The 20,668-nt window shown below is 42.6% G+C and overlaps 8 protein-coding genes across 9 annotated transcripts; 4 read left to right on the forward strand and 4 right to left on the reverse strand.

Annotated features, from left to right (window-relative positions):
* The first annotated feature begins 6 nt into the window (after positions 1–6).
* LOC134193526 (sel1-repeat-containing protein YbeQ-like) lies at positions 7–2,754 on the forward strand. The gene is made up of 8 exons (XM_062662355.1): positions 7–122; positions 192–353; positions 819–875; positions 1,303–1,404; positions 1,498–1,577; positions 1,635–1,709; positions 2,115–2,157; positions 2,218–2,754. Exons 1-8 carry the CDS (start codon positions 44–46, stop codon positions 2,697–2,699), a joined length of 1,080 nt encoding a protein of 359 aa, XP_062518339.1. The 5' UTR covers positions 7–43; the 3' UTR covers positions 2,700–2,754.
* Positions 2,695–4,245, reverse strand: LOC134193515 (solute carrier family 53 member 1-like). Its single transcript, XM_062662346.1, has one exon. It carries the CDS (start codon positions 4,209–4,211, stop codon positions 2,781–2,783), a length of 1,431 nt encoding a protein of 476 aa, XP_062518330.1. The 5' UTR covers positions 4,212–4,245; the 3' UTR covers positions 2,695–2,780.
* Positions 4,246–4,418: 173 nt separating this feature from the next.
* On the reverse strand, positions 4,419–5,615 carry LOC134193546 (ras-related protein Rab-35-like). Its single transcript, XM_062662375.1, has 6 exons — positions 5,487–5,615; positions 5,372–5,422; positions 5,184–5,307; positions 4,997–5,121; positions 4,801–4,928; positions 4,419–4,730 (listed from the first exon to the last, which is right to left on the reverse strand). The coding sequence occupies exons 1-6, from the start codon at positions 5,536–5,538 to the stop codon at positions 4,605–4,607; spliced, it is 606 nt and encodes a 201-aa protein (XP_062518359.1). The 5' UTR covers positions 5,539–5,615; the 3' UTR covers positions 4,419–4,604.
* LOC134193557 (selenoprotein M-like) lies at positions 5,569–6,959 on the forward strand. The gene is made up of 4 exons (XM_062662385.1): positions 5,569–5,725; positions 5,794–5,829; positions 5,883–5,996; positions 6,701–6,959. The coding sequence occupies exons 1-4, from the start codon at positions 5,618–5,620 to the stop codon at positions 6,797–6,799; spliced, it is 357 nt and encodes a 118-aa protein (XP_062518369.1). The 5' UTR covers positions 5,569–5,617; the 3' UTR covers positions 6,800–6,959.
* On the reverse strand, positions 6,874–10,405 carry LOC134193536 (uncharacterized). Its single transcript, XM_062662366.1, has 5 exons — positions 10,248–10,405; positions 9,964–10,171; positions 9,567–9,899; positions 7,130–7,317; positions 6,874–7,072 (listed from the first exon to the last, which is right to left on the reverse strand). Exons 1-5 carry the CDS (start codon positions 10,277–10,279, stop codon positions 6,940–6,942), a joined length of 894 nt encoding a protein of 297 aa, XP_062518350.1. The 5' UTR covers positions 10,280–10,405; the 3' UTR covers positions 6,874–6,939.
* A 2,042-nt stretch (positions 10,406–12,447) lies between these two features.
* Positions 12,448–16,086, forward strand: LOC134194173 (ammonium transporter Rh type A-like). Its single transcript, XM_062663088.1, has 4 exons — positions 12,448–12,917; positions 12,984–13,134; positions 14,953–15,661; positions 15,718–16,086. Exons 1-4 carry the CDS (start codon positions 12,478–12,480, stop codon positions 15,897–15,899), a joined length of 1,482 nt encoding a protein of 493 aa, XP_062519072.1. The 5' UTR covers positions 12,448–12,477; the 3' UTR covers positions 15,900–16,086.
* Positions 16,087–16,127: 41 nt separating this feature from the next.
* On the forward strand, positions 16,128–18,677 carry LOC134194156 (protein qua-1-like). 2 transcript variants are annotated; one of them, XM_062663070.1, is made up of 4 exons: positions 16,128–16,269; positions 16,495–16,686; positions 16,809–17,075; positions 17,156–18,677. In XM_062663070.1, the coding sequence occupies exons 1-4, from the start codon at positions 16,237–16,239 to the stop codon at positions 18,500–18,502; spliced, it is 1,839 nt and encodes a 612-aa protein (XP_062519054.1). In that variant the 5' UTR covers positions 16,128–16,236; the 3' UTR covers positions 18,503–18,677. The 2 variants fall into 2 exon arrangements, with proteins under 2 accessions (XP_062519054.1, XP_062519061.1); XM_062663077.1 differs by lacking the exon at positions 16,128–16,269 and having other exon boundaries at positions 16,578–16,686; positions 16,787–17,075.
* A 530-nt stretch (positions 18,678–19,207) lies between these two features.
* On the reverse strand, positions 19,208–20,219 carry LOC134185432 (small ribosomal subunit protein uS11). The gene is made up of 6 exons (XM_062653218.1): positions 20,048–20,219; positions 19,892–19,980; positions 19,776–19,830; positions 19,613–19,719; positions 19,468–19,544; positions 19,208–19,403 (listed from the first exon to the last, which is right to left on the reverse strand). The coding sequence occupies exons 1-6, from the start codon at positions 20,105–20,107 to the stop codon at positions 19,336–19,338; spliced, it is 456 nt and encodes a 151-aa protein (XP_062509202.1). The 5' UTR covers positions 20,108–20,219; the 3' UTR covers positions 19,208–19,335.
* Positions 20,220–20,668: the final 449 nt, after the last annotated feature.

Consider the following 20,668-nt stretch of genomic DNA (forward strand, 5'->3'; position numbering starts at 1 on the left):
CGCGCAGCAAGAACGGTCGGGACTCCGAGTCTAATCGTACGGTATGATTCGCTGTTTCAGGCCGTTGTGGTGGAGAACGTTAGTCAGAAGGCTGTCAGTTGGTGGAATAGATGATTATAAGAGTGAGTTTGTTTATTTCTTATTTGGTTGTCGTATCATATTTTATTTATTCTTGCATCTGTGTATTCTAGTTGACGTATCCAGTCTAAAGGAGCGTGTCTGTCGGGTTATTGAAGATAGAGCACACCCTGAAGCAGTGCGACTCAAACAGAACAATCTGATAGACGTTGTTCTCAGTCATGTTGTCTTTGGTGATGTCTCTGAAAAGGAAATCGTTCAAACAGTTGATGAGAGTAGGACTGTGCAGCAGACACAATTTTTATTATTATTAAATTAAATAGTGTGACAAGTGAATTATCATGAGCTGTTGTAGTTTGTTGAATTATGTTGAGTTGATCACCCCATCAGGAAATAAGTTGTATTTGCTGGTTTTTATTGTTATATTTACAACATTTGCATGCATTTGGAAAAGCTGCAGAAGGAACACACACACACACACACACACACACACACACACACACACACACACATACACACACACACACACACACACACACACACACACACACACACACACACACACACACACACACACACACCACCACCACCACCACCACCACCACCACCACCACTACTACCACCACCACCATCATCACAACAACAACAACACCAAACAAATAAACAACAAACACGCACACCTCACAAAACCTGTGAAATTGAGTCGGTTAAAATGTTGATTGACACTGTCTGTTTTGCAGTGGATTCTCAACATGTGAACGAAGTTGCAGGAGACATTTTTAACTCAGGAGCAACAGGTCACAACATTGTACAATGTGTATACATGCAGTAAAGCTCTAGTTTTACTTACAAGAAACAATCTGGTTGTCCTTTACATAAGAGATCATCTGTAAATGTCATTGATACAAACTTTGTCAATTGGTACATTTTAATTAGTAGGACTTTACTCTGCACACTTACTGCTATCATGGCATTTGAATACAGACGCTCATTGGCATGCTAGGGGATAATTGGCTGACTGACATTTACACATATCATAGTGGTAGTTGCTAATATAAACAGGCAAGGTGGTTTCTTTCAGTAAAGGTGGAAATTTACAGATTATCTCTAAGTACAAATAGATTCCTTTACCTTGAGCAGTGACTATGAGCAGTGACTATCACCGTTTTACTGTATTTCAATTACTGCGTGCCATCAATTCATGCAACTTGTTTATATTTCCAGCTGGTCAGGATGTTATTCATTTAGCTGTCCCTCTCTTCAGGCTAGCAGCTCTAAGAGGAAACGTGAATGCCAAGTATACGTATGCACAGTTGCTGAGAACAGGTGGGAACTACATGCACTTGTAATGTAATTGTAGTACATGACTTTTAAACTAAAGAGTTTCAATTAAATTGTTTTTTGATATGACTTCTCAAGGTCAAGGTGTTGATTCTGATCCATCCGAAGCTGCACAGTTATTTACTGAACTTGCAATGCAGGGTCATCCTTATGCACAGGTGGAAGGCACGATGACTGTATTTGTGTTGTAATGACGTTACGTTTATTGTTTGTAGTTAGCACTGGGAAGCATGTACAGTTCAGGTCTAGGTGTGGAACAGGACGTGGAGAAAGCTGCTAAATTGTATGAGGTACGAACAACTCACTGCCTCTGTAGATCATATAGTAAGAATGCTTGCTATGTCTTACCACACTTCTGCAATTAGTATAGTAATAAAGTGTACTGTTTCCACTTGTGTGTCAGTCTTTCTTACAAAAATTGAATCAGTCGATAAATTGGTTCTACTAGTAGTTGCAGTAGTTTGTTCTGTAAGTCGTCAACAGTCACACTAATCAATCAATTAATTAATTTGTAGTGTAGATATAGACATACAACAGTATGAGACCACATGATCTATTATCATTAAATTACTAGACACTTAATTTGACGACAGCCAGACAGGAGGCAGAGTCTGATTAATGCCTTAACTTTATTTTGCCATTTTTGTACATGTATCACAGTGTGTGGTCAGTTGCTTGTGTCTTGTGTGTGGCAGCTGAGTTGTGAGAATGGAGTTTCACAAGCATATCACGCTCTTGGTAATCGTGACTTCTGTATAGGGCATGTGGTTACAAGCTTATAGTGTTCTATTGGCCTAGGGCAGTTGCATCTGAACGGAAGAATTGAGAGTGACTATACTGAAGAGGAGAATGAAGCAAAAGCTATAAGATGCTTCAACCAAGGAGTCAGGTTGGGAGATCCATATTCAAATTTCTCTCTAGCACACTGCTACACTCATGGTAAAGGAGTAGAGAAAGATGAAAAAAGAGCATTTTCTCACCTTGAGATTGCAGCTAAAGCTGATCTTCCTGTTGCCATCTACAACATGGCGTGCGCATACTTTGCAGGAAAAGGTGTAGATATCAACTTCTCTAGAGCAGCTGAATGGTTCCAGAAGGCTGCAGACTTAGGATTTGCACCGGCGCAAGTCAACCTTGGCAACATGCATTATCATGGATTAGGAGTGGATAAAGACAAGGAGAAGGCTAAAGAATTGTACCTGAAGGCATCTGTAACAGATCGAAGTGCCCTGGATTTGTATGAGAAAGTAGTAAATGAAGAGACAGATATGCAAAGCTGATACAATTAATATTTCAAAAATAAACTTCTTGTACTGTGCAGTGGTATAAAAACAACACCAAATTGCATTCAAGTCTCTTGATTAATTAATTGGAGAGACGAGGACCGTGTTCGCATAGTTCTTTGCATGTTCATTCTCGATGCGAAAGAAGTTCCAGATGAATCTCCTGAGCACTTCTAGCATGGCAAGTATAGCAACTATCATATCATTGCTGTCACTCTGTAAGACACCAAACTGAATGCTGAGTTTGGCCGACCACGAGAATCGAAGGAAGAAGTCTATGATGATGGCGCAGTAGTACTTCCACGTTCCTCTGTAGTAAAGTTGGCGAGACAAAATCAAATTACCATACTCCATGCTGCTACACAGGCCCCAGTCCTGAACAACATCCCACACAAACACATAAAGACTGTGAAAAAGAGACAATGCAATCCATAACGAAATATATATCCTATAATTCTCATTGTGCCCTTTGATATGCGCCAGGCCGGCAAGAGATGAGAATATAACAACAGGAAACTGAGACATGTACTTTCCAGCATTAATGAGCTGTGCTAGATTCCGTTTTGTCACAGCTATTCTCATACATTGAGCAAATCGCCAATACGATGGTAGGCAAGCTACAATCGGCCGAATGTAATTGCTTGCCGTCATCGGGCGTATGCATTCAGGAAGAGGCTTTGGACAGTGGCAAATCTCCAGTCCAGGATGATGGTAATCGACTAACAGATAACAGACTGTGAACTCGAAATCCACCATCGTCTGTGTGAGACTACACAGTTGATCAGCAAGCCAAAAATCGGCAAACTCTACGTCCCAAAAGGGAGCAGTCAGCACGCGACCCACAACTCGAACAAACCAGAGACGAGACGACCGATGTGGCAAAGTCAGCTTGAAACATTTACAGACAAAAAATCCATACACAATCAGACAAGACCACACCGAAACAGACCAAACAAGAAAAAAGACTCGATCGAAATTAGAGGTGATCAAACACAGTCCTAATCCCAATGACCAAATTAAAGCAAAGAAAGAGGCCGATCTCAGCATCTCCGATCTCGGCAAAGATTTTCCTGTAGGATTATTAAAGAACATTTTCCTGAATGATGAACCAAGACCGGCCTTCTCCCACGCACAAATGTCAACCGGCAACAACATGTAGAGAGCAATCACAAAAGCACTGCCACGGAACATCTTCAGTGGAGGCTGCAGATCGTCCTTCAACTCAATGATTACTACCAGGGCCAAGTACAGGATGACAAAGATGACAACACACAGCACACACCACCGAGGTAATTGTATTTTTCTTTCTCCTCCCTTCGTCTCATCAAAGTCTGAATCCACGGTTTCCAATAATCTTTCGGAGTCGTCAGCATCGCTCGCCACACTCTGATCGGAATCAGAAGGCGCAGAGTTCACAATCGCCGGTAAGACGTCCGAAGAGGCTCCCTTCGTGATCAACTGCTCCTCTTCTTGACTACAAGGTCCTGAATCCATGACGAGGTGGCACATGTACAACGCGTGTACACAACAAGTCAGTGCAGAACCGTTGAAACGAAAAGCCTCGGAATCCCTCTCCAACATCAGCGAGAACTCGCGCATGCGCGTGAATTTGTCCAGACTACTAAAATTTACTATGTTAGAGCATGTGTACACTGTGCTTGTCATAGCCCAGATAACGCTTCTACGTCAGTGCGCGCGCATCCACATGTGGACATATTGCAGGCATGTGTCATAATACTCATATTATTCCAAAAGATGGTCGCCTAGGAATTGCGAAAGCCAGGCATCTACCCTTTATGTACAAGTGCAATACCAATAATAACCAGTAAGAGACAGAGTTTACGACAAGCAATAAATTCAATAGTCACAACAGGAAGAAAGCAAAATCATGAGCCACACTTGCTAGCAACACTTCTTAGAAGATGGCTTCGAAGTCTTTTGAAGTTTAACCGTCGTCTTTTCGCCTCCCGTTTTCACGCCGTTCTCTTTCTTCTGTTGCAACACCAACTTGGTAATCGCACTGAACACCTGAGGCAACAGACAAAAAATAAATAAATAAATACAATTTCAACGTAGACACACAGCACACGGTGCCTACAGCTTCAATGTTGATATTATCCTTAGCGCTCGTTTCAAACAGTTGAATACCCATTTGCTCTGCAAACTTGACAGCATCCTCTTTAACAACTACTCTCCGTTCGGGAGGGCAGTCACACTTATTGCCAACTAACACGTAAATGTAAAACAACAAGTCAGCCGTCTTTACACCAACCAATCTGCCTCTATGACCTCACCAAGAACTCGACTAACAAAGTCACAGTTCTGGTCGATTTCGTGCAGCCACCGTTTCACGTTCACAAAGCTATCGCCGCTGGTGACATCATACACAACGATGACGCCGTGCGTTCCTCGATAGTAGCTAGAAAACGATAGAGCAACGATTAGACCTCCCCACCTATCCCCACACGGGGAGATTCGCACGTCGACGTGATGGTCCTAAATCGCTCTTGTCCGGCCGTATCCCAGATCTGAAGTTTGACTTTCTCGCCGTCGACGTCGATGGTGCGAATCTTGAAGTCGACTCCTATCGTAGTGATGTACGTCCCTAGGGTGGAAGGGAAGGGAACTCACTCATTTCAGTTGCAAAAAGTATAGTTATCATTTCCCACCAGAGAATACATCGTCAGCGAATCTGAGAAGAATGCTGCTCTTTCCGACACCTTAGATAGAACAATTGATCGAGTGACATCACATAGCCAGAGAGGACGCTCTTATGACTCTTACCACTATCGCCGATTATTAGCAGCTTGAACAAGTGATCATACTCCCGTGCCATGCAGTCTACAACAAGAAACTAAAATTTTAGAAGGTTTCTGCCCAAAGAACATACGGGTTACAGAGAACTTGAATCGGTTATGAGAGGGTCTCTCTTTGTGTCTCTACTGTTGGGTGTCTTTGTCCTCTCGTTGGGCCAGGATGAGACGACTGCTCCTCCACAGGACATCACAAAAGCGAGGATTGAGGTATGTGAAATATCGAGGCCTCTTTAGGTGTTGTTACCCGGAAGTGCAGTGTGTCGCTTGTGTTATAGTCATGTGGTGGATGACGATTAAATTCGCTTCCAAAGGTAGGTGTGCAAATTATTGTGCAAACTAATGTGCGTCACTGTAGCTCTGGTAGGTGAAGCGTTTCATTAGGGAGATCCTCCCAACGTACCAAGGTGTCGAGATCAAGTACATTCCGGGGGCTTCACCCGAGGTTGTCTTCAGCAACGACAAAGATGAGGAAGTTCAGGTAAGAAACAGTGGAGGAAGATGGACGCCAATTGCTACAGGAAATACCCACAAGTCATGAGTCTGTACAATGCCCTACAGCTTGATAATAGGCGTGTACTACAGTATACATTATACGGACAGTATCTAGCACAGTGTCTTGTAATAGGAGTTAGAATTATTATGACACTTCCTGGTTATTGCGCTAGCGCGCTTTAAATTCCGGCATTTTAGAATTTGAGTTTGGGAGTATGGAATAACATTTAGTTAATTAGAAAATGGGTGAACAATAAAAAGTTTGTTAGATGAATAACATGTACAATAGAACAAACGGTTAGGGCATCTGTTTCCTGTGGCCTTGTCCCTACACTACATTATCATACAGTAGCCTTCCCATATGGTTTCCTATTACAGCAATCATTATTTCAAAGAATTAGTATGGTGTCTTTGCACCAACCATTATATTTAGGGTTGCTTGATGGTTTAGGTCTGTGCATCATACCGGTGCAGATGATATTTGAACTATGTACATGTATATGACGTTATGTAGTATCTGACAATACAGAATCAATTTAGTTAGTAACTTAAGTGGTCCAGACTTCAGAATGCTAGAATTTCTCACTTTCCCAGCTTAAGCAAGTTATTACCTGAAAGAGTAAACCCTAGCATAATGGACTCTGTATGACAGTTTAATAGCACTTTTGTAATATTGTGTGTTAATTACAGAGGATTGACATATCTGGTATGAATGAAGACGAAATCGGTCAGTTGCTGGAAAATCACGGCTTCCACAAGTCGAGCAAGCCTCCAGCAGAGGAACTATAGACCCCAACATGTGTATTTTGTATGAATTGCCGCGTGAAGTCACTGTATGACGCTGCCTTCTAGAAAGCTTTGAACTAGTTGATAGCTGATCTTTGTGACTACTAGCTGCATCCTACAATTGCATTACAAAATTTGGTCTTCTATCTAGTTAGGAACCGCACGACTATCTGTGTGAATTCCTCGGGCTTTTCTGCATGTACCCAGTGACCTGTATCCAATGTAGTAATTTCTGCAGATGGAAACAGTCGTTTGATATCTCCCTTCTGCTCATCTCTACATACAAGTTAAGCATCACACCTCACTATTACTTTGTGCTCTTGCACGTCTTACCCGATAACACCTGATCTGGCACCACCGATGAACATTGTCTTGCCAGTGAATGTGGAGTTGAGTTGAGGAAAGTCGAACATTGTCGGTAGAGACTTGTAGAGGATACTCAGATTACACTTCCAGTGGAAACGACCAGTGCCTCTAGATCTTACCAAATTTGTAAGAAGAAAGTTGCGAATCATGTCATTCTGCAAATACCAGTAGAAAGAAAATTGATGAGAAATTATTAATTTCTTAATGGCTACATCAACATGCACGTGTGTGATATTACAACTTTAAATGTACTGGATATGTTAGAACAGCAAGTTTGCATATGTGGGCCAGTGGCTGGATGTGTACATTTTAGGTGCACCAGTGTGTGGTGTGGTGTGGCGTGGTGTTATCATGTTAGTGTGTTTCTTATAGAAAGATGGCACTATTAGACAGGAATTAAATTTCTAGAATCATGTAATGCAGCTCTCATATTGCACACAGGACATGGATACATACACACACACACACACACACACACACACACACACACACACACACACACACACACACACACACACACGTGTAACTACAGCACACTGAACTGATATACATTATGTGAATGAACCCCGTTTCCAAACAGGACTTGGCTTAATTAAACGGTTTATCGATTGATGGCTCACATGTAGAGAAGAGTAGACCACTAAACAATGTGCAAATGATCCCTTATTCAAGGAACTGAATGTCAAACACAATTAATCAAATTCAAAAGCACATCTCAAATCCATATGACCTACTGTCGTACTATGCTATGCTCATATATATTGACCCCAATGATACACTTGAAACATTCAGGTTTGAATATCCACACTCCCTTGTACAAGATTTAATCCATAATAACTTCATGGTTCTTGCTTTTGATGCAAATGGTCCAACAAATTCCTAATAAAGCCTAAAACTAGAACTACCATGACTCTAGATTTATGGCATCATCATCATCATCATCATCATCAACAGGAGGTTAAAAATGCAACAGATTGATTTAATTTTTACTTAATTAAATGCCAAAAAAGTACACTTAAAAATAAACATTTAACTAAATTGGACTCATACTGGAACATCTTCTCTCAGAATTTCATCTGCTTGTGTCTTACTGAAAATCCTACTCACATCAAGTTGCTGCATTGCTTCCAACAGAAATTTCAACCCTCCCATGCCTTTATTGTAACTTGGTGACACATCAACAACCACGAGCTTTTCAACATCGGGGTCTCTCAAGGCTACAGTCATAACTGCCTTTCCTCCCATACTACGACCAATCAGAGAGACCCTGTCATATCGTTTATGTCTGATGAAATTGACTAGATCATCAGCCATGACCTCCTAGTTCATTATCTCACTATGAGAACTTTCTCCATGATTACGAACATCGACTGCATACACCTAGAGATAGCACACAATTTTGTCTTATTTCTATGGTAACAGTATAGATTGGCTGTAGGTAGTAGAGATACTTTTTGTCGTATTTTAGTAGACATCGAACTGGCAACGACATTCCAGTTGGTTTTGGATCCCAAAATTCCGTGCACAAAAACAACTGGCAATGAAAGAGAGCTGCTCTGCCTGCCAATTTGGTGTGTGTGAATTCAACAGTCAACTTCATAATTTGAGGAAATAAGTCTTCGCGAAAATACTTGAAGAAACTGTGGAGAATTGAGAAAGTACTTATCATTTCACAGACACTGCTGCTTCAGTGACTTCCACATACTTGTATTAGTTGTAAAAAAGGGAAGAATTTGCTATACTTGCAACACCAGCACATTAGCTATTTTACTGAAAAGGTACTTAAAAACACTTGACAACAACAAGTTATACCGTAAATGCGTTTCTTACAAACATGTTATAAAAGACAATACTGTTAGACAGGAATTAAGTTTCTAGGATCATGCAATATGTAGCTCTCATATTGCATGCATGACACACACATATACAGAAGGACAAATGCATACATGTAACTACGTGTATCACTGAAATGATAATATTATACACTATACAAGTGAACCTCGTTTCCAAACAGGACTCAAGTTAATTAATTAAAGAGTCTATTCTATCGAGGGCTAGGCTCGAGAGTCCAGAAATTGAGACTCACATGTAGAAAAGAGTGTATACGTACACCACAAAACAATGTGTAAATGATCCCCTACTTCAAACAACTAAATATCAAACACCCCTGACCACAATTAATCAAATACGAAAGCACATCTCAAATCCATAGGACCTACTGTCAGTACTATGCAGACATTGACCCAAATGATACACACTTGAAACATTCACTGTCCAAAAACAAAAAAATCCTTGTCAACTAAAGTATGCAGGGACTAAATCCTCTCTACATTACAAGCTATTCTTTCTGTACTTTCAGATAAACATTTAATTAAACGTACATTTAATTAAATTGAAGTCATACCGGAACATCTTCTCTCAGAATTTCATCTGCTTGTGTCTTACTGAAAATCCTACTCACATCAAGTTGTTGCATTGCTTCCAACAGAAATTTCAACTCTTCACCACGTTTACTGTAAGTTGGCGACGCATCGACAACCACAAGCTTTTCAACAACATCAGGGTCTCTCAAGGCTACAGTCATGACTGCCTTTCCTCCCATACTATGACCAATCAGAGAGACCCTGTCATATCGTTTATGTCTGATGAACTCGACTATATCATCAGCCATGACCTCATAGTTCATTATCTCACTATGAGGACTCTCTCCATGATTACGAGTATCGACTGCATACACCTAGAAATGGCACACAATTTTGTCTTGTTTCTATGGTAACAGTATTTGGCTCTAGTAGAGATACTTTTTGTCGTATTTTAGTAGACATCGAACTGGCAACGACATTCCAGTTGGTTTTGGATCCCAAAAGACCGTGTACAATAACAACTGGCAAGGAAAGCTGTAGAGAGCTGGTCTGCCTGCCAGCAGATTCTGATTGAACATCTGAATACGCGTCGACGTCTTTCGGAATATGTGCTCTAGACACTAGAGAAAGTGTTCTGCTACTACAGCTAAACAAAGCGTGATTTACACCTGGCGTAACCTACTAGTACATCTACACAACGTCATGCATCACTGTACTCTTACAGAAAGTGACGGCCGCAGCGTTTTAGAAACATCAGATCTGATCATCATCAGTGCCGAAACAAAATGCTGCGTGTTGTCTGAATCAGAACAGAGCTCTGGTTTTACGACACTACGTACTAGGCCAGCCAATCACTCTTTGATATGATATACCTATGGATATCCGGGACATGCATGCAGCTCAGCTCGCGCGTCACATGACCTGGGACAGAGTGTAATCTTTTTCTAGTCGCACTGCTGCGTATTCTATTTCTTTAGTTCTGCGTATCTGAAACATTAGGAATAATTACACAATACATATACTACGCTCGGCAAATTATAGAGGAAAATGATGGGCGTAGCCATTTTGAATCTTTGTGCCCTCTCGCAAACCGCCGTTCCTTTCCGCTCCTTCTCTAGCAAGCGATCTTCTCTACTTTCGAAGAGCGACTGGACCACTGGTGCTAGGACCTTCTGCTGTAGCTATATAGGCCTTCATGTCGGAGACCACACACCAATTGAACGCTGTGTTCAGGCTGTCCGCGAATTCGCAATCTTTTGCTAGGCGGCGCAATTCTGCAACGTAATTTGCAATTGATTTGCCCTCTTTCTGCTGTCTCTTATAAAATTTGAACCTTTCGGCGCTAGCTATCTTCCTCGGTTCGTAATGATTCTTCAGTAATGTGATGAGTTCGTCGAGGGTCTTAACTTGTGGTTTAGTTGGACTGACGAGGTTCGATAATATTGAGTACGTTGTTCCTCCAACTGTCGTGAGGAATATTGCTTTCATTTTGTCAGACCTGCCAACCTAGCTAGCAGTGTCAAAATGCGTGAGTTTGCAGGAAAAAATGCGGGAGAATGCGGGAGTTTAAATTTTTTGGGACACGCCTACAATAGCATTAATATTAAAAAAATTATATCGTAATAAGTGTTAATATATAAATAATATCTAATCATCAAAATTTAAGTATTTGCATTCCCGGTTGGAGTACAGTAGAAGCCGTTAATTAATTTAACTAGAGTGCAAAAAATGTATAACTGATTGATTAATGTGCCTAATTAGCGACACACAACATCAACACCAATTACTAAACATAATAGTTAATTAAACACAGAACTTGTACTGTATGTACTACTGCCTGTTATAAAAATCTAAGAACAAAGTACATACACATTCTCGTGGCTAGTTGGGATGTTCTGGATTCTATTTTTTGTGGCCTTCTTGGATCGCTTTCCAGCAATACATATGGTAATCAGGTAACCAGCCGCTCCCCCTTCTTCACTTCTGTCCGACTCCTCCTTCTATATATTTTGACCAAGTATGTTATGAAGAGAGGGGCTGGCACATAGAAATTGATATTGGGATATCAAGTATGTATGTACACATGCATGTACTAAAACTGTAAGATGTACAGTTACACAGAACAGGCACGCCCATCATTTTGGTCACACCCACCAATGGTCATGAGTAGAATGCGGGAGATTTGATGCCAAATGCGGGCAGGCGGGAGAAGGGTCCCAAATGCGGGAGTCTCCCGCTCAATGCGGGAGAGTTGGCAGCTCTGTTTGTCCGCGTCGACGACGTTGTTGGCGGTACAATAGAGCAGAAAGCGTTGGTGATATTCATCAATCTTGTCACCTGGTTGGAGTGGTTCCAAATGTCCATACTTTGTGTGGCTCTGCGCCATCCTCGTCGCCAATTTTGTGTTTAATCGGTGGACACAGGCTCGATTAGTTAGAGACTCACTTGCTAGTACACACTCTACAACGCTCACTAACGTACTAACCAAATAGTGCTATGTCTAATTACTACATACCATGCCAGCTAGGTCTAATCTAATTAAGTGTCATATACTACACCTAACATCTTTGTGTTGTAATATGACCTCTAGAATGTACAGTTAATTAATGGGATATCACCTAACATCTGAGTAGTCGCTTCCGAGCGCAGTCAACGCGAACCAAGTAGTGAATCCTTCCAAAACACACTCCCTATATTTTACCTGTATTAATTATATTGGGTTGGAAGGATTTACTAATGATGTCTACCTTTGGTTCAGATTATCTATATTTATAGAGCTTACTTTTATACAATCCCTACATTTATTTCTTTTCACAAAAAAAGTCTAAAATTCTGGTGTACCTGTAACAACAATGCATCCAGGCCACCTACTAGGCGTTTGTCACGCCCACCGATGCTGTCCTACGTGCTTCTGCGCATACATGTACTAGCTACTGGATCGCATCACTCCGGATGTCGAGCAAGGAACACAACTCCACCTCTCGGGAATTGTCCGAGCCTCCTCGAAGACAGCCTCGCCAACGTGTCTTCATATTCGTCGCTCTTTTGTTCGAGGCGTTCATGCTCATTCTCTTCGGCATTTTTGTGAACTACAACGATGACCGTGAGGGGAAGATGGTGGTGGAAACAACAGGTAATGATCACAACTCGAGCACTAATCCAGACCCCGACAACGACATCGATACGTTCTATCCTGAGTTCCAGGACATCCACGTCATGATGTTTATCGGTTTCGGTTTCCTGATGACTTTCCTGAAGCGCTATACCTACAGTTCCGTTGGGGTCAACTTCGTCCTTGGTGCTTTCATCCTACAGTGGGGTACTCTTGTGAACGGTTTTTTCGAGCTTGCACCGGATGGATTTGAAGGAAAAGTGGTCGTCGATATTCAAAAGTAGGTGGCGTGACCGTGTGTTCTGTACGTGAGTATGTCGTTAGGATATCCTATGGTTTCTCGCAGACTGATTAGAGCGGATTTCGCTGCCGCTGCAGTGATGATCACGTTTGGCGCTGTGTTGGGAAAAGTTAGCCAGACTCAGTTGCTGATTATTGGATTTTTTGAAGTTATTTTCTACGGAATAAATGAGATGGTTGGTGCGTCATACCTCAAGGTAAGTTAGTAAGAGGCTGATCTACCTACTTTGTCTGCAGAGCGTACTCTATAGTCTGATACAAATGACGTCAGTCTCCTAAACTAGTAAGTAGTATGTTGTACTTTTTTTGCCTCCTGGTGAATTTTGGCATCCTCAATATTGCCAAAACATTACAGACCATTACATTACAATTACATGTAATTACAAAACATTACATTACAGTATACAGTATTTATAATGCTGTGTGTATAATGCATTATGTCTAAGGTTGCAGCATAATTAGATATGCAACACTAAACTTTAATTAATTTGCAGCTCTAATAGGCAGCTGCAGCATATTGATATTGGACTGAACTTTGAGGCATTAGCATTACTCAAACTTTACAAGTTCAGTTGCGTGCGCAAGCATGTTGATATTGGACCGAACCATGAGGCTGCTGTGGGAGCTGCATGTATGGAAGATGAGGATCTCAACGTGATTCCTAAGGAATGTAGTCTGTAGACTGATAGACTATGTATGTAGACTGATGCTCTCTACCTTTGCTGTACACGTCAGCAAGCTTTTTTGTATCATTTTCTCAAACTTTTACGTTACCAGGTAGCCGGTCAAGCACCCGGCTAGACTTGAGCTATATACCACTCCAGTAGGCGAGTCCCTTTTCAAGTTCCCTGACAAAAACTAGGAATGAGCAGCTGGAAGGAAATGCCCACGTTGCTGCTTGCATTGTTGCCGTGTTTCCTATGATAGTGGTGGCAATTCCCAAAAGTATACTAAGCTCAAGAGAACAGGCTAAGTCGTGCCATAATGTCTTCGCGTACGACTTTGACAAGTTATTGGTGGACGGCAGTCTAAAATGGGTACAAAGGTGGTAGTGGCCGAAGTTGGACAACATAATCACGCTGGAGACACAGTGAGAAGGAAGCACCTGGCCACTCTGGAAGCAATCAGAGAACAAGTCATTTCAACCCATCAAAACACCATTCAGGTAAAATTTAGAGATTGAAATCTATCATCTACTCCAGATTGTGATTAGTCAAACGGCTATAGGTTGTTCGGCATAGCATTGCTGGCCTGTCTCAAGTGGCTGCAGGGGACATCGCTGTGCAGGAATCCAATCTAAAAAGATCATGCAAAGAAAGCGACTAATAAGTGTATTGGCGACTAATTGTACAGCGATGAAATGTACTGGTGACTAAAGTTTCGAGACTAGATGTCCAGCAACTACATTTTGGCAACTAGATGTCCTAGACCCATGTCTGCTGGCCTATCAGCAGTCACACTAGTCTCTTGCACAGTCCCTCGTAATGCGTGCACAAGGAGACAGAGGGGGCGGTGCTCGCATGTGAAAGAAATTGTTGTACAAACAACAATTGGCAAATGCTATTTCCAGCACTGGATAAACATACTGCACTATTAGACTAAAACTTGTGACCTACATAAATTGTAGTCAAGCTACAGTACAGGCTCTCAATTTGTTAGACATGACAGTGGTACTAAATTCTGTTGTAAACAGAGAATTTTAACACAATGGTGGCATTATTTCTTTGGTGACCAGGCAATGTGTCTAAAGAGATGGCTGAAATTTCAGTGTTTAGGGCATATGCTGTTTTTTGAAATCCTTATTCCACTGTGATAAAAGCTTCTTTCATACACACGTGCATGCACGCGTGCGTGCACACACGCACACACACACACACACACACACACACACACACACACACACACACACACACTTGCACATGTCCACAGCAACAGTTACAGTTCAATGCTTGTAGCTTAGAAGCAAGTAAAACGAGTTTTAGGTGTTAGGTAATTAACAAATACATTTTTCTTAGGCTGTTGATGTTGGTGGTTCAATGTTAATTCATACATTTGGGGCTTATTTCGGCTTGGCTGTTGCATTTACAATGGACAAAAAGACAGCTAGAAATCCTGGAAGTAAGAACGAGGATTCTGTTTACCACTCGGACATCTTTGCAATGATTGGCACCATTTTCTTGTGGCTATTTTGGCCAAGTTTTAATGGAGGCTTGGTAACTGGTTCAATCCGCCATCGGGCTATTGTCAACACCTACTACTCACTGTCTGCTTGTGTTGTGTCAACGTTTATCTTCTCTTCCCTGGTGGACGACAAGAAAAAGTTTAGTATGACTCATGTACAAAACGCAACATTGGCGGGAGGCGTTGCTATTGGAAATGTTGCTGATTTAATGATACAACCTTGGGGAGCGATGTTTGTTGGTATTATTGCAGGATGCGTTAGCGTCCTGGGCTACAAATATGTACAACCATTTGTCACTAAACAGTTTCGTATCCACGATACATGTGGTGTTCACAACCTTCATGGGTTGCCGGGAGTGTTTGGAGCAATCGTTGGTATTATAACTGTTGCTGTTGTGAGTGACAGCGAATACGGAGGCAATCTCTACAACATATTTGGTGCTCGTGGCGAAGAAGGCCGAAGTGCAGGCAATCAAGCCCTACATCAGTTTGCCACTTTAATAGTAACATTGGGTTTTGCTGTCCTCGGTGGCATCATTACAGGTAAGACACAGTCGGTGTCATTCTAATTGCTGACAAGATCGATGACGTGTTGTTAGGATACATTGCAAATCTTAACATTTTCGATCCTGTCGACGATGATGAGACGGTTTTGTTTGATGATAGTCGTCTGTGGGATCCATCAGAGGAGCTGACCTTTGACTTTAGAGAAAGAGTTCTCGAAATCCTAAGAAACAGCACTCATCGCGTCGACCTAAGAAACACAGAGTCGTGTGTGTAGCATCCAAGCCTAGTGACTACAGCTGACTTAGTTGCTGTGTGAACAGTGTGTGTAACTGTGCTGGTTTATCAGATTACTCTGCTTCTTGTTGTTATAGTGTTAAGCTGTGCCCGCGATAATAGTTTTCAATGGTATGTCGACCAATTTGTTTTTTCTAATCACGTTGCCATGGTTTTGAAGCTGCTCACTTGTTGTCTCCCCCGCCAAACGCCGTTGTTTGTGTCTCACGTGATGAGCTCCATTGAGACGCCACGCTCGACGATTGTCGCCGTTTGGAGCTAAAAGCAACGAGCTCTTCGATCCTCATCGCCTCGTAGATCGACGTTTACGAGAGAACATGGCAACGGCTATGTCGTGGCCAAATGGAAAGGTAAAATGTGATGTTGACTTTAAAGACCTCTGGCTCCTAATGTATTCAAAGCGTCAGGCCGCACGTACCCACTTACGTACTGTTTTCCACACGGACCAATCTTGTTGCCTGTTAGGGCTGCTTGTGCGTCAACGTGTTACACAATAATTCCGAACTTATATCAATCATTTGCATTCATTAGATAAAGACATTTTGCTGAAAGTCGTTGCTTGCCTTGTCTTGCAGAACGATCTCATGTTGTCTCACGGAGTAAGATGGAACACGAGTGTAGAGCCTATGCGGCCGAGCAAGAGACGAGTGAGCAGCGCTCTGCCAAATCATCAAAGACAAGCGACCTATCCTGTGGTCCAAGAACGACCCGCCACCCTGCCATTACTAAAAAGGAGGATCAAATCCGCTCCTATCGGTAGACCACTAGTAAGACTACATGTGTGTGTGTATATATATATATATATATATATATATATATATATATATATATATATATATAGCTTGCTCGATTGTTGCAATCGTGTAGTTAGTCTTGAATGTGTGTTCAGCGCTCGGGAGATGGCAGTGACATGGTGTACAGCGATGTAGTGAGGAGAAGATTGAATCCTCTCGAGCGCGTCCCGGCCACTCCAGCGATTGGTCAGGCAAACCAACAGCGAAGATGGAACAGTGGAGGATGGGTGACGAGTGTAGACGACGACGACGACAGCGATGATGAATGGGATGATCTGCTGTTCGAAATCGACGAGGAAAGTTACTGGAACAAAAAGCTGGGCAAGTGTCTTAGCATCTCACAAATACCGCTACATCTGAGGGTATTCTTTTGCGATGAAATGAAAATTTGTATTACGTAAATAACTAAACTTGTCAAACTTTGTTTAATTAATACTCTTAGACACGAGCTGACAAACTGGAGTGGTTGAAGTGTCAGTTTCGATCGCCACGTACGGGAGGAGGGGGTAGAACTAAGCAAAGACCGACGACCGCGCAACTGGAAAGATTACTTGACGCATACGAAAACAAGCAGCAACCTCAAGGCGGAGACGACGAGTCCCGCTCGACTGGAAATCGAAGTAGAATGAAGAACACAAAAGGATTCGACTTGGAAGCGGTCGACGAAGGTGACGAGTCGGACAGCGACGGAGAGTTGGGAAACACAAAATCAGGACGCTGGGGATTTCTGTCTTCCGTCAGCAAGACGGGCGACAAAGGCAACACTTTTGGTACCGGTAGCAGCGACGCCGACTCCGACCGCACATGCGCTGTATGTGAAGGCAACGCTACCGACGGAGCGGAGACGGGAGGAGGAGGAGGAGGAGGAGGAGGAGGAGGAGGAGGAGGAGGAGATAACAAGGGGAACGGCATTGGCACTGCAGGTACCCCCCGCGGGGGACCGATATCCGGTACCCTTTCACTTAGTGGTGACAAAAATGGAGTAACGGGCAACGATTCGGGTGGAATTTCTAGCAGATGGGACGACGGCAGAGGAGCTGGTTTTTGTTTGGAACGAAATGACGGCGACATGATGAGGGAAATGTTGAATAGGAAGAGAGGAGAACTAACCAACAGTCGGTCGTCTATGGCCAGTTCTCTATCAAGCGTGTCTCGCCGTTTACGTCAAAACGATATCACCAACATACAGCAGGCATACGCATTTGGAGGCGGAACGCAACTCGACGACTTGGCAGCCAGCACGTCAGCGAGCGCGGTCGGAAACAAGACAGGACGGTCGGGACACCGAGCCGGTAATGGTACCGATGACAATGACAAGGACCAGTCGGGCAATGCGATGAGCAAGAAGGCCAGCGGACAGCTCGGTGCAAATAATGATGCATCCAGTTCGAAGGGCAAACTGTCGTCGTCGAGAATACGATGGGCTGATCTTGATGGTGTCAAAGACCTCGAGGGTGGTGATGGCGGTGGTCAGTTCTCGTCGAGGTCTGAAGGTCTGCCGGCAAACACATCACAGGTTGCTAGGGGCCCTCCACCTCACACAAGACCGGAGGGATTCTCGTTCTCGTTTGAAACAGATGACGGCGAGCTGCCGCCTGATAGTCGAGGTGCAGGTAGGGATGGCAGTAGACTGTTGTCTAGGAGGAAGAAGCTGATGCAACTCCCCGATCTGTACAGTCTGAGAATTACTAGAGCTTTTACTTATTCCTACTTTACGTTGCCCAATCAATACCGTGAAGATAAGGAACGGTTTGAGAAAACAGCCTGGCCTCAAGGGAAGAAGAAATGAAGAAAGACTTTGTTTACAATTGCAGACTGCTTAAAACGTACTACAGAGGTGATTATGAAGATGATTTGTGTGTAAAACAATTGCAGATTTATTGAAATCAGTGAATGAAAATTATTTTTTTGTAAGACTGTACAAATTTACAATGATGAGACAATTATCAAATAAATGGCATTATCATTTGTACAATTTTGTTCTAGCAACAACAGCCTTAACTAAATAATGCAATTCTCATGATACTTCAAACCACCTTTTCATTTTCCATCAACTCCACAAGAATTAAGAGCACGTTCAAAGTTAACAAAATAACTAAGAATCAGAATTTAAGGTGTATCTAACTCTCTCAAAATCAGTATCAAACATACAATCCACCTTCAAAGAACACACCAAGTCTAATAGGAATATCTTATCAGCTTTTCTATCTACTACACAAGTTCAATAAAACATCCATTTTATGACAAATACCCAGAAGCCTTTGTACTGCAAGCAAAATTCCAGATACAGTGCATACATAGACAAACACTACTCTACCCCTAGTCTCTTGCACATCCCTTCTTTCATGTGCAAGCACTGTGCCCTCTCTGCTCTCCAGGCACGCGTTAAGAGGGGCTGTGCAGGAGACTACTCTACCCTCTGTGGATTGCCGGTTGCATGATCAACGTGCTGTTTGATCTACGCAGGCATATAGGCAACAGGCAAAGTCAATAACCCTATAAAAAGAATTCGGTGCATTTTACTTTAGTTTGCCAACTGACAGTATTGAAGATGACGATAGGAACAAATGTTTATCTAGTACTCTGTATATCTATTCAATCAACAGAACAGTCAAAAACAACTCAAAGACGTCGTCCACGTCGACCTCCTTTTCTTCTTGTACTGTCAGACGGAATAGGCGTCACGTCCTCTACACAACACACAAAAATCTAGGAACACAATTCCTACTACAACACCATCAGGCCAATTCTGACCAATTCTTCCGATTTTCATTCCTGCACGCGCCAAAGCACGCAGTGCAGACTGAGCACCTGGACCTGGAGTTTTCGTTCTACAAACGAGACATTTAATTCCTAACTCTCGACAAAACCCTCGTTTCCTGCCACTCATTTTACTCACCTATTTCCTCCCGTTGCCCTCAGTTTGATATGTAAAGCAGTAACGCCAAGCTCCTTACAACGTGCAGCTACATCCTGCGCAGCCAGCATGGCAGCGTATGGAGATGCCTACAATCAAGACACTCTATCATTCCTATTGTGACTTTCTTCTTCGCAATTTCGACCTCGTCTCTGTCTGCCTTTACTTTCATTCCACCAGTAACACGACAGATCGTCTCTCTGTAGTAGAGTTATTGTTATTTTATGATCAACAGGAAGAAACTGTACGCAAAAGTCTGACTTTCCAGAAAGGTCAGTCACATGGACGAACGTATCGTTGAACGAAGCGAATATATGAGCTACACCAAAGACTTCTTCGCCTTCTTCAACCTATCCGTCAATTATTACATCACCTTGTCGGTACGTACTAATCCAACATGCACAAACACACAATCACCTGGGGCCCCAGTTGAACAACTTGTTCTTCCTTTCTTTCCTTTCCTTTTCGCGGTGCCATAACTGGAGAGACGTTAACAGACGACAAAGAAACTACTCACTTCAACCGATTTACAAGATTCACGTTGGATTTGGGTGCACTCACCAAAGTGCCACACTGCTGCGCACGCGCAAGCGCATGTCAAGGCACGCGTACACAGTATCACTACGTCGTTCAGATGTTCCAGTAATACTGTATTGCCTAGTATGCAATACCTTGCAGTGTTACATGTAGTGGATCCGGACCAACCCTTGATTCCCTCAGTGGTCTACTCATGCCTAAGATCGATCAGTCTACTCTAGCAGTCGACAACAGAAAATAGAAGCAATGATCATGATCCATGCCTAGGTAATAACAGAAATTGCAGAACATTAATGAAATGGCACAATAGTGAATACACGTTTGAGTACTAGAGTAGACTCTACACACGTATTACCACAGCAACGTAGTTTGCTGCAGAACAAGTGTGGTGAGTAGATGTGTCAGTGGGTGCATCATTGACGTCAAAACCCACACTGTTACATGACGGCAAACATCGTCGCCAATCACAATCTACATACACTGCTAATGCATCAAACCACA

This window comes from Corticium candelabrum, chromosome 1 (genome assembly GCF_963422355.1).
Source record: "Corticium candelabrum chromosome 1, ooCorCand1.1, whole genome shotgun sequence".
NCBI classification, from domain to species: domain Eukaryota; kingdom Metazoa; phylum Porifera; class Homoscleromorpha; order Homosclerophorida; family Plakinidae; genus Corticium; species Corticium candelabrum.

What these genes read in the sequence shown, in the direction of transcription:
- LOC134193536 (XM_062662366.1), bottom strand. Translation starts at nt 10,279, where the DNA reads ATGTTTCTAAAACGCTGCGGCCGTCACTTTCT. An exon ending in CTACTAAAATACGACAAAAA is followed by an intron (nt 9,900 to 9,963) that starts GTATCTCTACTA and finishes TGCCATTTCTAG; the next exon opens with GTGTATGCAGTCGATACTCG. An exon ending in TTCTGAGAGAAGATGTTCCG is followed by an intron (nt 7,318 to 9,566) that starts GTATGACTTCAA and finishes TGGTATTTGCAG; the next exon opens with AATGACATGATTCGCAACTT.
- LOC134194156 (XM_062663070.1), top strand. Translation starts at nt 16,237, where the DNA reads ATGGCAACGGCTATGTCGTGGCCAAATGGAAAG. An exon ending in TGTCGTGGCCAAATGGAAAG is followed by an intron (nt 16,270 to 16,494) that starts GTAAAATGTGAT and finishes CTTGTCTTGCAG; the next exon opens with AACGATCTCATGTTGTCTCA. An exon ending in AAATACCGCTACATCTGAGG is followed by an intron (nt 17,076 to 17,155) that starts GTATTCTTTTGC and finishes TAATACTCTTAG; the next exon opens with ACACGAGCTGACAAACTGGA.
- LOC134193515 (XM_062662346.1), bottom strand. Translation starts at nt 4,211, where the DNA reads ATGTGCCACCTCGTCATGGATTCAGGACCTTGTAGTCAAGAAGAGGAG.
- LOC134193546 (XM_062662375.1), bottom strand. Translation starts at nt 5,538, where the DNA reads ATGGCACGGGAGTATGATCACTTGTTCAAGCTGCTAATAATCGGCGAT. An exon ending in CGCTGACGATGTATTCTCTG is followed by an intron (nt 5,308 to 5,371) that starts GTGGGAAATGAT and finishes CTTCCACCCTAG; the next exon opens with GGACGTACATCACTACGATA. An exon ending in ATAATATCAACATTGAAGCT is followed by an intron (nt 4,731 to 4,800) that starts GTAGGCACCGTG and finishes CTGTTGCCTCAG; the next exon opens with GTGTTCAGTGCGATTACCAA.
- LOC134194173 (XM_062663088.1), top strand. Translation starts at nt 12,478, where the DNA reads ATGTCGAGCAAGGAACACAACTCCACCTCTCGGGAATTGTCCGAGCCT. An exon ending in GTGGTCGTCGATATTCAAAA is followed by an intron (nt 12,918 to 12,983) that starts GTAGGTGGCGTG and finishes GGTTTCTCGCAG; the next exon opens with ACTGATTAGAGCGGATTTCG. An exon ending in TTGGTGCGTCATACCTCAAG is followed by an intron (nt 13,135 to 14,952) that starts GTAAGTTAGTAA and finishes CATTTTTCTTAG; the next exon opens with GCTGTTGATGTTGGTGGTTC.
- LOC134185432 (XM_062653218.1), bottom strand. Translation starts at nt 20,107, where the DNA reads ATGGCACCGCGAAAAGGAAAGGAAAGAAAGGAAGAACAAGTTGTTCAA. An exon ending in GTGACTGACCTTTCTGGAAA is followed by an intron (nt 19,831 to 19,891) that starts GTCAGACTTTTG and finishes ACTCTACTACAG; the next exon opens with AGAGACGATCTGTCGTGTTA. An exon ending in AGGGCAACGGGAGGAAATAG is followed by an intron (nt 19,545 to 19,612) that starts GTGAGTAAAATG and finishes TCTCGTTTGTAG; the next exon opens with AACGAAAACTCCAGGTCCAG.
- LOC134193526 (XM_062662355.1), top strand. Translation starts at nt 44, where the DNA reads ATGATTCGCTGTTTCAGGCCGTTGTGGTGGAGAACGTTAGTCAGAAGG. An exon ending in AGGGTCATCCTTATGCACAG is followed by an intron (nt 1,578 to 1,634) that starts GTGGAAGGCACG and finishes TATTGTTTGTAG; the next exon opens with TTAGCACTGGGAAGCATGTA. An exon ending in ACAAGCATATCACGCTCTTG is followed by an intron (nt 2,158 to 2,217) that starts GTAATCGTGACT and finishes CTATTGGCCTAG; the next exon opens with GGCAGTTGCATCTGAACGGA.